A 17,556-nucleotide genomic window follows, 5' to 3' on the forward strand; every position below is an offset into this window, starting at 1 on the left:
TATTGATGACAAAGGCTTATTATCCAAATTATATAAAGAGCTCCTACAAACCAATAAAGATAAAACCAACAGTCCAATAGGAAAAAAGGGCAAACTTTAAGGACAAATGCAGTTAGTTAAAAAAAAAAAAAGAAAGGCAAATAAATAAGATGCTCAATTTTAAATAATAAATATTTTTCTCCCTTTGATGAGCAAAAATTAAAAAGATTTATACTATGGCGTAGGGAAACAGGCAATGATGTGGTGGGAGTATAAATTGCTAAATTCTTTTTGTAGGGTAATGTGCCAGGGGTCATTATATGTTAATATTTTGTATCAACTTCAACTCATCTACTTGACTTTTAGGCATCTGTGCTCAGAGATACACATTTGCACATAGAAACATTTTCAAGGATGATCATTGCAACATTATTTATAATAGGAAAAAATGAAGACTTCCTAAAGGACCACCAATAGAAGACAGTGCACGTGAAAGGTAAATTCCTTCTATGGGCTGCTGTGCAGTAGTTAAGAAATAAGGTAGATTTTTACATATTTGCATGAAGGGCGCTCCAAAGGGGAAACACCATTGAAGTACAGTATGTAAAATGTTACTCCATTTATGAGGGAAAAGCTATATGTACAAATATACATATGTGGGGGGCTATGTATGTGTGTGCATATACACAGACTATATATGCATGTATGTATACACACATATGCATACAGAATACATGTATTAACTATAACTATATATAGTATATAAGCTATATAATTATACACAAACTATATATTATATAAAAAACTATATACATAACATACATATAATATGATATATATAGTTTAGTTAACTTAAAATTTGAAAAGACTAACCAATGCAGAGTAAAAGAAAGACTATTTCTTGACCCTTAAATGACATATTGCCTTAAACTATGTTCTAGAATCACTTTAATTTTAATAATAACACAATATTAGAGGCTCCTCCGATGTGAAATGTACTCTGACTTTTAGGCCCAACCAACACGTTTGCTGTGCTTCCTTTGTTTGCTCCCATTCCTACGGTGCGGAGGGAGAGTGTCATACAGAGAAGGTCGTGAACTTGGACACACTCGAGTGTTCACAGGTTTTCAGTGATTTGAAACTAACTGCCTAACTTTTCTGCATGTCAGTTTTTCATCTGTCAAATAGCACGGCAAAAGAAGAAATCACGATGAAATTAGCAAATGTTATGAAGTGAATGATAATGAAAATACAACACATGAAGACGTGCAGCGTGCAGCTCCAGCAGGACTCGGGGACGAATAGACCAGAAAAGAAGGAAAACTGAACATCAACGACCTGAGTTCTCAAGGAGCTAAAATGAGAAGTAAGAAAAAAACCCAAAGAAATTAGCAGTGAAATAGTGTAGATAAGAAGAGAATCAACGACAAGATACACTTACAAACAACAGAAAACTATTAGTAATGCCGAATGTAGTTTTTTATAAAGATTATCAAAATTAATAAGCCCCTAGCAAGACTGAACAAGAAGAAAAGACAGAAAATACAAATTACCAAGATCAGAAATGTAAAAGAGACCTTAAAGCCATCAAAATGATGATTAACAATACAACTTCTCGAGAAGCTTGCGGGACTTCACTGAAGCAATAACACCCGGCACGTCACACGGCTTACAGAAGCCACGCCCGCAGTCATGGACACGCTTTCCTGAGCACGCGCTCTGTGTAGGGCACGGGAAGTCCTCAGGGAAGCTGGCAGATCTGTGCCAGTGTTCGGGACAGACACGGCTCTGGCCTCCATAGAGCAGAGAGTCCAGTGGCGAAGACAGACAAATTCTAAAAATTACATATAAAAATGTAAGATCACCATGACGACAGGTGTTACAAAGAAGTGAGGCACCGAGCTAAAGGTGCATAAGGTCAACTGACCTAGTGAGAGAGGTCAGAGGGCTGCCGGAAGGAAGTGAAGGCTGAGATGCCACCTGCAGGACACGTAGACATTAACTAGGTGACGTTAGCCGGTAAGTGCTCTCGGCAGGGGAAGAGCAAGGGAAAAGGTCCTGCAGGAAGGAAGCACGGCCTGATACAAGGCCAGCGTGGCTGATGCTGGAAAGCAAGGGTGGGTAGGGGCTCGGTAAAGCTGTGGGGTGAACAGGAACCAGGCTTTGCAGGACCATGTGTGCAGGCCATGCTAAGGAGAATGATCTTTACCCTAAAGCCAAGGGGGGGCCAGTCAAGGGTCTCAAGGGGGGGAGGGGCGGCCACATGGTCAGATCGGAAAAGATCACCCTGCGAGTGGTATGAAGCAGGGACTGGATGAGGGTCCAGTGGATATGCCAGTGCCACTCAGGTGACTACTGCTGCTGCTCAGGAAAATAATAGTTATAGCTACTGCTTGTAACCTAAGTTAAACCGTAAATAACTCAGTAATGCCAATCAGTAATGGACTGGCTAAATAAATCATAGTAAATAAAGATAATGGGTTACTATGCAGCTATAAAAAGGAAGGAGGAATATTCATATGTACTGTTATGGAGTCATCTCCAGGATATATATATATAACTGGAGTCAACTCCAGTTAAGTGAAAAAAGCAAAGCGGAAAAATTGTGTATATATGCTACTGTTTATCTAAAAGAGGTAGGAGGGGGAGATATACATATATTTTGAAAATGGAAAGTTAAACCAAGGAAAAAAGAGTTATTTATAGGGAGAGAGAGGCAGCAGGGGGGAGAAGAAAGGGATAGAGGCTCAAGTTCCCTGAATACAAATTATTTCATAGATTTGACTTTGAAACTGAACATTTTACATAGTTATAAAGCAAAATTAAGTATAAAAAATCAATTCATAAAAACTGAAAACAAAATAAAACAAATAAACCCAATTTTGTATTGAGTTAGTGGCATAATCATATAAAAAGGAATTAATTCAAGTGCCTTTAAAACTGCATCCCACAGGCAGGCCCGGTGGCTTAGCGGTTAAGTGCGCGCGCTCTGCTACTGGCTGCCTGCGTTCGGATCCCGGGCGCGCACCGTCGCACCCCTTCTCCGGCCATGCTGAGGCCGCGTCCCACATACAGCAACTAGAAGGATGTGCAACTATGACATACAACTATCTACTGGGGCTTTGGAGGAGAAAAAAAAAGAGGGGAAGATGATTGGCAATGGATGTTAGCTCAGAGCCGGTCTTCCTCAGCAAAAACAGGAGGATTAGCACTGATGTTAGCTCAGGGCTGATCTTCCTCACAAAAAAAAACAGACTAAAAAAACAACAAAAAACCTGCATCCCTTTGGGATACATTTAATAATAAGGAAAATTGCAAAAAAAAAAAAAAATTCCTAAACTGCTTTCAGTAATTCTATTGATACCAGCAGTATTTTTATTGCTGTTCTGAGTATCATGTATGAATTGCGGGTAAAACAAAACATGATCATTTTGGTGTCTCTGGCAACTGGGAATTTTGGTTCTCTAGTGTACTGCATTGGAAGAACACAAATAACTGCACAAAACATTTAAATTGCTGTTAGTAATCATATTGTTGGCAAAAGTGCTGTATTTTTACCTGAGATTACTGTGAGTATAATTCATATACATCGTTGGATTAAAAAAATGAGAAATTATCTGCTCTTCTTGTTCTATCACCCTTGGTGGCTTTGAGAACTGGAATTCTTGGTGTAAGACAAAGGAAATACGATGTAAGATTGAGGGTTAAGCAAAATCCCTATAGTCCTGATCCTGAGTTGGCAATATCAGTATGAACTCATTACGTATTTCATCTTGAAAAAAATTTATTTTCTATTTCTGCCTACTGAAAATATCTAGAAACAACGACCAAGATAGTAACAACAAGTCCCCCCTTGTATCCAGATTATGGTCTCTAAATACCATTTCCCACCTAAGGAAACAGGGTTCCTTAGAGAAATGGCTAATTCCAGGTTCTGAGGTCAGATATATACACAGTGAGCCAGGAACATCTTATCATATCACTGCCAAAGATGGGAAAATTAAAATATCACTACGAATAATGAGTTCAAGTTATATTCTTAATGATACAAAAAAATTATTATTCACCTTTGGAGGATGTTGTGGGATGAATTCATTATTTTGAAAATTAGTAAATAAAGAGAAAGAATCACGTGTGTATCCTTTCTTTCCTGCATAAACCGTACTGCAGGCTAACCAAGTGACAGGGTGGTATTTCTCCTAATAGAAGTCTTCCAGCTGTCAAATGAAGAAAGAATAATAAAATTAGAATATTACCATTTTCCAGCCCTTAATAAAGCAATGGATGTAGGTAATGACAATCAATGGCTGCTAAGATCTCTGAACAAGGTCAACCGATCTTCATGTGCCTCCTGATGGAAGAACACGATATCACGTAAGAAGTATACTTCCAAAAATATATCAAACCTGCATCTGATCAAGCCTTTAGATCTATCTATCAATATACAGGAAATTCAGGAGATGGAAGAACATGCTAAATAACACAACAGGGATGAATCAGCAAAATTCAGACTTTGTGAAACTCTGAAGAACAAATGTTCCTACTATTCAATAAAAAGTTGCAAGGGGAAAAAAAGATAGAGTAGAAAGCCATAGATTAAAAGAGATTTAAGACATAGCAATCAATTGAAATATTGGACCTCATTTGGATCTTGATTTAAGCAAGCAAACTGTAAAAATCATTTAATTGGGGATAAGGGTACATGGAGGTTCATTATACTATCCTCTCTACTTTTCTATAGTAAAATGTTAAATAACAATAATAATCACAAAAACAACTGACTCCTATTGAGTGCTTATTGCATACGAGGTGCTGTTCTAAGCACTTTACATTTTAACTGTCTCCCTGTCGGTGAGGTGGGTCCTCATCCCCACCGCACAAATGGGGAGACCAAGCCATAGAGTGGTTAAGCATCCTGCCCAAGGCACACAGCTAATAAATTATGGTGCTGAGATGCAAAACCAGGCCCCGTCTGACTTCAGAACCCAGTCTCTAACCTGTACACTACTCCCCGTCACGACGGTGGTAGCTGGACTCAGGTGGTGAAAGCAGAGAGAAGTGGATGGACTGAAGAGACACTTGGAAGTTAAAACTGGTCAGGCTCCATGCTGACTTGCACGTGGGGCGGAGGGTCAGGGCAGAGTCTAGGATGCCTGTGAGGTTCTGGCTGGCATCACGGGACAGAGGATGATACTGTTCACTGAACTAGGACAAGTGAGAGAGGATCAGCCTTGGATGGCAGAGATGCTTTGGGTTTGGAGCACGCTGTTGGGACAAGCAGGTGATGGCAAGAGGCAGCGGGTAACACAGGCACTGTATATGTTAGTTTTCCCCTTCCTCCTCCTTAGCACTGTGTCTTTTTTCTTGAGATGGGGATGGGGGACTAAGTTTTTAGTGTCACTTAATATTCTATTCTTGTGTCAGAGGTGTTGGTAGTTGTGCCCAACTTGATGTCACTTGCACATTTTGTCAGGATGCTTTTCCTCCATCATTCAGGAAACTGCAATTAAACAGGTTTGTTTTCCCACCATGCCTTGAGTGCTTACTATATTCCAATCACTGTCTCAGGTCTCACACGTTACACACTCAGTTATAAAGACATTATTCTTCCCAGTATGTAGATGAAGAGACTGGAGAGCAAAAGGAATAAGCCCCCAGCCCAGAGTTACCAAGCTGTACCGCAGCAGTCAGCATCTCTCGTCTGTGCTCTCCCACTACGTCTGTTTGTCAAAGTGTGGGCAATGACTTAGGTGTCCACGGTCATAGCACTTCATTCACTGATTCACAGAGTAAGAAAGCTCTTTTGCAAGATTTTATTTATTTATTTTTTTCACCCAAAGCCCCAGTAGATAGTTGTATGTCATAGCTGCACATCCTTCTAGTTGCTGTATGTGGGACACGGCCTCAGCATGGCCGGAGAAGAGGTGCGTTGGTGCGCGCCCGGGGTCCAAACCCAGGCCGCCAGCAGCGGAGCACATGCACCCAACCGCTAAGCCACGGGGCCGGCCCCAGAAAGCTCTTTTGTTGTTATTTTCATCCAACCTTCTGTTGTGACAGGGAGAATAACTCAATTAGTTGCTAGTGTGTCTTTAACCCTCTCCCACACTTGCTAATCTCCATTTTAACCTCGGGAGGGTGCACCTCAGGGTCAGAGTTTTGAGCAAATAACCACAGTACATAGGATGAATTTAATCACAGTATCTTATTTTCATTATGCTTATTCTTAGGGATATCTTCTAGTTATAAGTGATATTAGTGTTTCCATTTATACAGCAATAAAGAATTTCATTTAAAAATAAACTTAAGTGAAAGAAATAGAGCTAAAGAAAATTATTACATAAATGAAAGTAATGGTGGTGCAGAGAAATGAAAGACAATCATTAGGTGACCCTGGGCTGACCTTTGGAAAACAGTGCTCCTCCCCGTAGCTCCTCCCCCAACCATGGGCTTTGGTGCTGGCCTCACCTGTCTAATAGCAATAGAATTCCTCCTCTTGACCAAGACAGGATCTGTTACCATCTCACTTGGAAACTCTTTGTCACTATTCACTGGAGAACACAGTTCAAAGGGAGCTTGTCACAGACCCCAAGTCCTTATTCCCCACTGATCAGACTGGCATGCAGTATAGGGCCACAGCCTTTGGCTGCCCACCGTGTCTCTCATGCCAGGGTTTCAGGGAAGAGCTAAGAGCAAAGAGTACATCACCAATAAGTCACGGGGGTTAACAGCTAAGACAATGGGTTATTCTGGAAATCTTAGCATATCCAGTGATTTTTTTTTTTACTAATATGCATTTTAGTATTAAAACTATATTGACTACTCTAATTTCCACCCATTCCTTTCCTAAGCCTCAAATCCACAGTCTTTTATGATAGTACCTGGTTTACACATTTTGTTCCTTCTCCACCACCGTCTCCTGGCCCAGAAGCTATCTTCAGCGTGTTTGTGAGACATGGTTGTAGATGAGCTGCCTTTAAACAACATTTTTATGAGTTCTTCTAAACATGGACAAAGGCAATAAAAATTCCCAAGGCTACATACATTTTAAAAGACATCATTGTCACATGAAATAATTTTGTTTGTGTGTTCCCCAAGGAACTGAAAAGAACATTATAGTCACTGCAATCCTGCTGGGTAGAGACAGCATCTTCTCTGTATTCTTTGTTATGCCTGATACTATCTGTTCAGCACATTATTGAGAAAAGAAATCTGTATCTAGGATAATGCATCTGTATTCCTCTCATTTCCCAGGAACACCACAAAGCCAGTACTTTTTCACCACTGGGCCTTGCAGAGTAGGGTCCAAAGCCCGAATAACAGTAGGCTTAGGTTTTGCATTGTTGATGCATTTTTTAAGTGAAGGTGGCAAATACTGGTAAATATGTCTTCCTAAATCCACAAGGCCAAAGACAAAACAGGTCCCGTCTTCCGGGCGGGGTACCCTCAGCACCACGCCCGCTGTGTTGTCACAGCTCCTGAGAAGCTGGCTTCATTAGCTCAGACACGACACAAGGCAGAGGCCTGTGCACCTCGGGTAAGGTAAACATCCCCACTCTGAACAGCGAAACCCACCTCGTGCTGCTGCACGAGCGGGTTGAGGGTTCGGAGCGGGCAGTGGGTGTGTGGTGGTGTAGGCTGGGAGTGTTTTCCTCCTCACGGCTGCGGCAGGGCCCTTAGGGTCCCCAGCCCCTGGACTCGAGGCCCTGCCCTGCCCATTGTCCGCACACCTCGTCCCTCCGGCTTCCGGGCCGCGGGCGAGATGATTTGCTGCAGATGACATCAGCCCTGGGCCAACGGCTGGAAAGCGGCGGCAGCCACCGCGTGAGGATGTGCCGGGTGGTCCTTCCCTCCTCCTCCTCCTCCTCCCCGGCTCCCTGGCTGGTCTCCATGTAGAAGCGGCGCCGCCGCCCCGCCTCTCTCACTCCCCGCGCCTCTCCGCCGCGCGCTCCAGGAGAGGGCGGAGGGGAGGCGGAGCCGCGCCCGGAGGAGGGGGCGCAGGGGCGGAGCCGAGCCGGCACCTTCCCAGATAAGCCTTTCTCCTGCCGCAGAGCAGACGAGAGCAGCTGCGCGGCCGGAGCAGGACACTTCGCCCAGGCGGAGGGGCCGGCACGATGGCGACCGTGGTGGTGGAAGCCACCGAGCCTGAGCCGTCCGGCGGCATGGCCAACCCGGCGGCGACCACCTCGCCCAGCCTGTCGCATCGCTTTCTCGACAGCAAGTTCTACCTGCTGGTGGTCGTCGGCGAGATTGTGACCGAGGAGCACCTGCGACGCGCCATCGGCAACATCGAGCTCGGTAAGAGGCCCTCCGCCCCCAGGGACGCGCCGCGGAGACGCGCAAAAGGGACCCCACCCAGGGCGCGACGGACACCCTCCTCGGCCGCGCCCCGCACCCCCGTGCACGCCTCCCTCGCCACCTCCGCATCGCTCCGGACTCCTTTCTAGACTAATTTGGGAGAATAATGCGAATGACTAGATTTGAGACCCAGTGGGAGAGTCTCTCCCAACCCTGAGGGATCTGTCACCAGCTGGGTCTGCAGATCCGAGCCGGCCACCGCCTCTCCCGCTAAATGAAATGCAGGTGTCAGAGAAGCAGAGGCCACAGAAAACCCGCAACCGCAGGAAGCAAAAGGGAGGGGGGACCTGATGCAATCACTCCCTTCAGCCCCGCTCTCACCCCCGCAAAATGCTGGGAACCCCTCCGCCCAAGCCGGCAGAGCAGAAGCCCCACGTGCCAGTGCCTGTGTGGGGATCATCCTCACCACAGCCCCCTCAGCCCCCGAGAAATGCCTTTTCTGGCTTAAAAACTCGCGATTTGCTCTTTCTTCGGGATGACGAGGCTAGTCCTGGGGCCACGCCCGCTCCCCCACCCGGGACGAGAGATGGAGAACCGCTGGCGCTCGGTTCCCAGACGGCGCCGCCTTGTGCCGCCCCTGGGACCTTGGTTACGGCTTTCAGAAAGGACAATGGGTCCCCAAGTTGCGGGGTGGGGCTTTCTTTTAAAAGTCTCAGCCTCGGGAGTGATGGGGTGGGGGTTGGGGGGGTCGGCCTGTGGGGCCAGCGCCCGGCGGGGTGCGCGCACCAGGAGCGCGCTCTGCAGAGGCCGAATAGCGGTTCTCCTGGAAGCGGGGCGGGGCCGTGGGGTCGGGCGGGCACCGCCTCGGGCGCGCACTCCGAGCCCCCCCCCCCAGCCCCCGGCGCCGCAGTGCTCCCCCCGCCCCCCGCCGCACCTGCCCCCGCACTGCGGCGCCCCTGGGCCGGGCGTGCGCTCTGCCGGGGCCTCTGCCGGCTCTCTCGCGCTCTTGGTCCCGGGCGGGCAGCTCGGATCTCTGCCTCGCCCTCCCCACCCCAGAAGCCCCCCCACCTGGCGCCCCCGCCCCCAGCGCGCGCTCCTCTCGCGGAGCCGCGGAGGCGCATCTGCCAGGCCGGCGGTGGGCGTGGTGCCGCCGCACTGCGGTCCCTACGGCGGCCGAGCGGACAAAGGCGCGCCCGCTGCCTTCTTCCCCGCCGCCCCCCACCCCGTATAAAAGACCGAAGAAAAACCTTATTTTAGATGAAGAAATCAGCGCTTGTCATCTGCTTCTGCATGTGGAAACGGCCGCTGGTCCCTAGAACAAAAGACTACAGGGTGGGGACGGGAGTTGCAAACCTGGTTCTTTTGTTTCACTTTAAAGCACTGATTTTCCCTTTCAGCTAAAAAAAATGTGAGCAGAAAACAGTCGGGTTATTTTATTCGAGAAAAATTCAAGAATAAGAGATTTCAGTAGAGAAATGCCTTAGTTGAGCATTTCAATAATCCTTCGTTTTCAAAGTATAGGCCTGGAATCTGATCCGTTCTAATTGAGTTTATTTGCACATTTTCTCCTTGGAAAATGTCACACTACTAACTTTGGGTGTGGCTGCTGTAGGAATCCGTGACTTCGGAGTTTTAAAAATATATTATTTGTCAGCACCGTTGCCAGGGAATAATAATATATTAGGAGGTGATTTTCTATCGATACATTCTCATAACTGCCCGATGCGGTGCCAGGAGAGGGACCGCCACCCCCATTTTTAAGATGGGGCCCAGAGAGGCAGGAAGGATGGGGAGAGCGGCTCAAGGTCACACCGCCGTCAGCGAGAGGAGCGCCAGCGCTGCGGCGTCGTGGCCCGTCATGGTGCCAGCGCAGGGCGGGCCGACACCGCGGAGAGCGCCCCGCTCGGGTGTCTTTTCCAGGGCTTGTCTTTGTGTAGTCGCCCAGGGGTGGGCAGCGCCCGAGCGGAAGGGGCTGCAGGAGTCACCTCCTCACCGTGGTTCTCTCCCGGCCCTGTGACTGCACATCGTGCTCTTAGTGTCCACTCCTGGGCCTTGTTCAAGCCGCTTCTGTCTGAGGATGAATAGATGCCTCCGCGTACGGCTGTGCTGCCCTCTGCCTCTGCTCTTTTTCACACCACTAGCACTTAGTGATGAAGTCCAGATTTGTCTTCCTGACATTTTTTTTTTAATTTTAAAAAATGTCATTGAGGTATTATATAGAGAGGAAAAGGCACAAATCATAAATGAGAAGCTCGGTGAATTTTCACAAAACGGGCGTAGCTGTGTGACCCTGATGGGGAAACAAACATTACTGGAATCCCAGAAGCCCCCTCATGTTCCTTCTCAATCATCATGCCTGCCTAACTTTTAATTCCCTAATTTAGTCAGGTTTTTGCACGGAACTCCAAAATGGCTGTATTGATCCCGTTAGGAATCAACCGAGTGAGCGAGCGGAGCCTTTCCTTTCGCGCAGTGACAGATGCTGCTTTCCTCGGAGATCGCCCTCCCGGGCCCTGGGGTCTCCGCTGCAGCTGAGCTGCAGGGCCTCCCGGAGCCAAGTGATAATGCCGCTCCGCATCTCTCCAGACAGTCTGAGATGACTTAGCAACAGGGCAGGCTGGCTGCTTCCCTGTGCCTGACATGCTGCTGCCTCAGCCCCAGGTCCCAGCTGGGCCTCCTCCAGAGGTCACTCTGGTACCACTGCTGCTGTTTCTGGTGCCTGTGGGCCCGTTGTGTGAAGGGAGATGGAGATGACCCAGGAGGCTCGTCTCTGATCCCTGCCTGCAGGACGGGAAAACAGTTCATCGCCTGTTACTCTTGCTTCCTATTTTCCCTCCCGTCTTGACTGAGGTTCTGAGGGTTTGGAGACCCTGGTGACTTGGATTTTTGCCATTTGATTACTGAGGGCTCTTTGGGAAGCCTAGAAAATATCTGTAGGAGGATGGCGGTGATGCAGTAAGTCAACAGGCCCAGAACCTCCTGATGTAGATGCATAGTAAATGCTTCTTGAATCCAAGGAAGAGAGATGGTCACTCGTTTTCTCCACTGTATTCAAAAATCATAATGTAGGGTTTGGTCATTTCTTCTCAAGTTAAAAACAATAGTCTTTCATCGGACTGGCCTGGCTTTATTTTGTTAGTTATGCAGGACTTCATGCCAAACCATTGTCCCTACTGCCAGCTACCACTGCATGGCTCCTCCTTTGCTCCCTTCCTTGCTAGCCCCCAACATGGACTTACAGGTCAGCCTGTTTAGCAGGGCGCCCACTCCTCCCTTCCTTTGAGGACATAGACTGCATACATCCAAGCCTTGCAAACTGGATTCTAGAGCCTTGTGAGTGGAATTTTCATTGTTTCATTTTCTTTTTTTAAAGGAACTGAAACATAAGGAATACTAAGTGTCGGTTTGATGCTTTAAATTACTGTGAAAGAGTGTAACTTTCCTCTAGTTAACACTGGGACTCAGCAAGATTTGTTCATAAAAAGATAGATGTGTGCAACATCTCCCACCCAGGATTTTTAGATGTAAGTTTACCTAATTACGTTGTAACTTTCAGATATCACTTGATTGAATGTCTTCAGCCTAAGATGGCTGAGAGAATTAAGAACCCAGGAAAGATTTGAGGTTTAGTTTTCATTTTGTTTTAACAGGAAAAAGACAACGACGTGGTGGGAGTTAAAAGAAATGTTGGAGAATGTTAAATTTGTTATATTCATCTTCTTACTTTTCAAAGTCAAAAGGCAGATGGATTTCTGCCTGCACTGCTTAATTGGTATTATCTACTAAGGGTTCTGTGATCCATGCTGAAACACAAGCCAGTCCCCAAACTTGAGGTCATTAAATTGATTATTCATTGTTACTCTTCTCTAAAGGCTACTTTTAAAATAAGTTCTAACTTTTAGACCAATAAGTAAATTATTATAAATCACTTCTTTTGTTTGTTTTTAATGTGAGATGCTATCCAAGGCCTCAATTATTTATCATCAGTGCTTTGAAATGATGAGCTCTACATGGAAGGCGTTGTCTGCATGACACACAGCATGTATATTATGAACATGAAGTTGTTGGCCTGAAAAAAAAAGGAAAAAAGAAAATTGAAGGTTGGGTCAAGGGAAAAAATAGGAAATCTTTTCTCTGAGAAATAAAGCCTTTCTGAACGTATCATTTCCTTTGTTTTAATTCTGTTTCTTTAGTTTATGATTTTAATCTGACATAGATCACTTTTTAGCATAGTTTTACAAGTAGAATCTTATGATTATAGCTTAATCATTTAAGCACTTGCAAAAAATATTCAAAAACCTATTTCTCAGAGGGAGCAACAGAGAAAATCAGCTTGTCAGAGGCCCAGATAACTGTCAGAGAGAACCACATGCCATTTCAACATGCAATGCAGGTCATTTCGTCCTGCTTTCTTCACTCTGTTGTCTCTTTTAGAAATATAGATTTTAGCCTTTAAATGGGAGGGTTTTTTTTTTTTTTTCTTTTTCCATTGTTGGTTTTATTAAACAGTCCTGCAGAATGCTTGGATGGTCAGTGAGCTTGGAGAGATGGAGCCTGTGTACAGTGAGGCACGTGGCCCTTCCTCGTTGTTCACCCCAGCTTCTCCTGTGATGACACCCCCCCTTTTCTTTTCTCCTTTTTCCATCTTCATGTCACTTCAGCTTACCCTTTGTGCACTGCGACCCCTGAGGTCAGAGAACTGAGATAGAAAGATCTTTGGTTACCCCCTTGTCCGTGGCTGGGGAACTGGCCCACAGAGTGAGGGCACACACTTCCAGGGCTGGTGACAGCCCTAGATTAGGCAGGAGAGTTCCACCAACTTCCCAGGGGTGATACATGCCCTCCAGGCCCAGAAATTTAAAAGTGGAGGTTGATCTCCAACTCGGAGTTGTTCTGCCCTGACCTGGGTAAGCCAGTAAGGGGCACAGAGAACAAAGCCTCAAGGAAGGGCTTGACCTGGTGTGTATTGGGGCGATAGTCAGAAAAAAGGCCAGGAATTTATCAGGACTCTCTCCTCCCCATCAGAGACCAGGATGGCCTGCTCCTGAAAGCCTTTCAGAACCTCTTTACCAACACCCCACTCTCCCCTCCAGTCAGGAATTCAGAGAGGGAAGAATGTGGGAAGGGCCAAAGAAGATATTTTTCTGTCCACTGTTAGCTTCCTCTTAGGCACAAAGGGGAGACACATAACCTACTCAGTGCACTACGAACCTTCCCTGAGAACCGCTATTTCCCTTTGCTGAGATCATCCAATAGAAGGTGCAAAGTAATTATAAAGTATTTTCTTTCTAAAATTGGTATAGAAAGTGGCCTGGTTCCAAAATTTTCCTTTCCAACTAAAATAACTAGTAAAGAGTTCATTGTAATCTTTATTTTATAAGTGGTAGTAGTGACTATGCATTGTTAAGACATAATTTGGCTGGAAATTTCTCCCTTGAAAAGAGAAACCTAAATTTTTAGTTTCATTGGGAGTGTAAAAATGAGAAATACTATTTTTGTCAGCTGTTTACTGGTGTAATTTAAAAATTACCAAATGGTTTTCCTACTGTTTTGTACTTTTTCCATGGCTAAATTGTAAATCATATAACCAGGAGTTTATGAAATATAAAGCAAACATTTAATTGCATGGGTCATGACAAGTAAGGGAAAAATGGCAAACAACAATGTAATAGCTGGTCTACGTATAACCCTAGATGAAGTCACTCAAATGATGTAGCAATTTGGACATTACTGAGAACAAAGGCAGAAAAATTGTATGAATTTAATTTAAATACATGTGTCTCATTATTAACTTATTGACCTGACTTGACAAGCCAGAAGACAAAGTGGAGCTCAGACCTGGTGCACAGAGAATCCTGTCAACAGTCAGCAATTAAACAGCTCAGACAGGAGCTAGAGGATTTTTCACACTAGACGAGCATATAGTATATACGTCGAAGTAAAATATTCTAATGAATTCAGACCTCTCAACCTGTCAGGCTTTCTGTTAAACAAAAAGAACCCATTTATCATCTCTGCGCTAAAAGGATCCACAAAATGTCAACATGCCTTGCTTGTTAAAATTTAAATACTCCATTAGCACAAATGCAAACTGAGGCTGTTAATGTTTCCAGGGAGACCCATAAAATCCTCCCTTATAATTTAGCCTCTCTTTAGGAATGTGAACTCTTCCACACCTGAATTCTTCCCATGGGTTGTACGAGGGATTTCTACCTCTATTTAGTGGACATATGTCTATTTGAAAATATTTCTCCTAGTTGAAAAGATGTTTGCTATATAATCTGAAGATATTTTGGATATGTAGTCCACTGAGTTTCCAGAATCTTTTTGTAATGTGTGCATGTGTATAGATAGATAGATATAGACATAGATATATATAAATCTGCCTTGATTCTTTGCAAGATAGGTAGAGTGAACAGAATATAAATGAGGGTAAAGGCAGATATGCATTGAAGATTGAGAGGTGTATTTAAATAACGTGTTGCCGTTTATACTCCCAAGTCTATATGCACGACTAATGACCAGCAAAAATGATTAAATGCCCGGGTGTTTATTTAGAGAAAGTTCACCTGCTGTGTTATTCCTGGAGGTTCAAGCCCCTGGCCCTAGTAGGTCTGCAGTAAATGATTGTTGTTCCAGAGGTTTGTTCTTGTGGTTGAGGATGCTCCATGCAAGGGTACAATCTGGATACTGCATACTGGCTCTGCCATGAGCTGTCTATGTGGGAAAATATAAAAACACGTAAAAAACAAACACTCCAGAGTCCTGTGGCTCCCCAGTTTTCCCTGGCTGGCACCCCAGATCTCCTTTCTCTGATGCGCTCTGGGGTTTCCTTAGCCACCCCTTTGGGAGGGCAAGCGAGACTGGGCAGAGGGAGGAGGAGGAGGAGACGAGGGAGGGAGGGCATCAGAACTCCTGGCCCTTGTGGTCCTCTCACCCCAGCTTCCAGTTGAGGGAACAGAACTTCTGCAGGAATAGACGGTTTATGGCCCCCAACTCTATGGAAGTTTTATAAAATATAAAAAGTTGCCACATTTTGTTACCTCTGGATAAGAAAATCCAATGCAACTAACAATTGTGAATGAAAGAGCTGCCTGCCAAGCTAGTCAGGTAGAATACATGCTGGAAGGACAGACAGGCCACGTCTGTAAGACTGAGATCTGGCCTTTTTTTTTTTTTTTTGAGGAAGATTGGCCCTGAGCTAACATCTGTTGCCAATCTTCCTCCTTTTTTCCTTTTTTTCTCCCCAAAGCCACAGTAGATAGTTGTATGTCATAGTTGCACATCCTTCTAGTTGCTGTATGTGGGACGCCGCCTCAGCATGGCTTGATGAGCAGTGAGTAGGTCAGTGCCTAGGGTCCAAACTCAAGAACCCCGGGCCGCCAAAGCAGAGTGGGCAAACTTAACCGCTACGCCACCCCATCAGCCTTCTTATCAAAGATCACACAAATTTTGGGTTGATACCAGGGGTTGAGAAACCAAAGTCAGAAACAGGATGAGTAAAGAAAAGAAACCGTTGGTGCACACAGAATCTGGACAGCATCATTTCAAACACAGGCCTGGACCTGAATGCAGCCCCTTGTCTCTGCCTTCCCCACCCTCCTTCCACATCTTCTTGCCTCCTCTAAGTGGACCCTGGGAAAGCTGGAGGTTGTCCCGTGGCCTCTTAACTGCTACAGAACTCACCATCTTCCTGTCCTTTCTACTCCCTTCCTAAAGTAAAGTCTGTCATTTTCCTAATAGCTATTTTCTTGTACTCTTCCAGAAAAGCTGCATTTACATTTTGTGAGGGCAGAAGTTCAGTGCACACTGCTCGTTATCCCTCTCTTGCGGCCTGGTGGGGAGACCTCCCCGCCCTCCCATTTTGCCAGCATCCGCTGCTGGTCACCAGGCTCTTCAGAAAAGGGCTTTCCACACCCTCCCTGGAAGCCTGAGAAATGTTACAGTGGTGTTTTCCAAACCACTCTGAAATAACTAACTGGAATCTGTCATCTGTCTTCCTGTCCTTCCTTAGGAATCCGATCATGGGACACAAACCTGATTGAGTGCAACTTGGATCAAGAACTGAAACTTTTTGTCTCCCGACACTCGGCGAGGTTCTCTCCTGAGGTGCCAGGTGAGGCTCGGTTCGGTGTTAGTCAGCCAGAGTTGAGGGACGAGGAAGCAGGCCGTGGCTGCAAAGCTGGGCCTGGGCATCAAGAAGCTTCCTCTTATTGCTGCGGGAGTCCTTGTGTTTGGTGTTACCGACTGGGTTAGCAAGAAGCCACACTCTAAGGAGTCAGCTCTACGTTGTCACTGTGCGGGCCACCTACCTTGTAGGTTCTTAGTGAGAGGTTTTCAAGTTCGGGGGTGTTTTTTTTTTTTTCTATCTCACAGTACTCTGAGCTTAAGGATTGCAAACTATTTAAATATTAATTTTACTTAACTGAAGTTATGAATACAAATGGATACCCCCAGAATCCACTGGCCCCTTCCCTCCCAAGAAAAGGGAGTGTCTGCGTTTCAAAGGAAATAGACACCGTCATTCATCAGTGTGGTATCTTCCACCTTCCTTAGTGTGGGTGAAGAGTCCGAAATTCCAAACTGCTGTTAAAATAGCCTTTCTTTCAGAGATGAAAAAGAATCTGCAGAATAATTAAAGGTAAGGACACAAAAGTTTGTCATTTGTGAAGGTGCTCCCGCTAAGCAGCGCCTCTCTGGGGATGTTCTCTGATCTGTGCCGTAGGCCTGGGGGTGCAGTCACCTCACCCGTCCTGTCCTCTCCTGTGAGCAGTGACCCACTTCCCCCATGTGGTCACGTCCGAGGATTACCAGCAGGTTGCTGCCCATAGAGACGCCACACCTGAGCGCGTTTCTCACGGGCTCTGCCGGTGTCTGTCACAGACACTGTATTGCGTTTATTTCAATATCACTTAAATTTTATGTAAAATAGGGAAAACCCTTTTCTGCCTACGTGGTTTTGTCGTATGATTGTTAATTTTTTTGGCATTAATATAAAATCAGAAATGGGGTTCAGCGTTTTTTTTTTTTTGGTGAGGAAGATCAGCCCTGAGCTAACATCTGATGCCAATCCTCCTCTTTTTGCTGAGTAAGATTGGCCCTGGGCTAATATCTGTGCCCATCTTCCTCTACTTTATATGGGACGCTGCCACAGCATGGCTTGACAAGTGGTGCGTCAGTGCGAGCCTGGGATCGGAACCTGCGAACCCCAGGTTCAGCCTTTTTTGACTGATTACATCATGTTCCGTTAGCCTTGCACACACTGAGTTGGAAGCCACTTAC

General features: G+C 45.6%; 1 protein-coding gene across 1 annotated transcript in view; it reads left to right on the plus strand.

The window, feature by feature from the left end:
* The first annotated feature begins 8,032 nt into the window (after window positions 1-8,032).
* MAP1B (microtubule associated protein 1B) overlaps window positions 8,033-17,556 on the plus strand; it is a 90,183-nt gene continuing 80,659 nt past the window's right edge. Inside the window, exons 1-2 of the mRNA XM_058558781.1 lie at window positions 8,033-8,274; window positions 16,289-16,390. Coding sequence (XP_058414764.1) covers window positions 8,091-8,274; window positions 16,289-16,390 — 286 coding nt within the window. The 5' untranslated portion in view covers window positions 8,033-8,090. The remainder of the gene's footprint in view (window positions 8,275-16,288; window positions 16,391-17,556) is intronic.

Source organism: Diceros bicornis, chromosome 1, assembly GCF_020826845.1.
Source record: "Diceros bicornis minor isolate mBicDic1 chromosome 1, mDicBic1.mat.cur, whole genome shotgun sequence".
Lineage (NCBI taxonomy): Eukaryota > Metazoa > Chordata > Mammalia > Perissodactyla > Rhinocerotidae > Diceros > Diceros bicornis.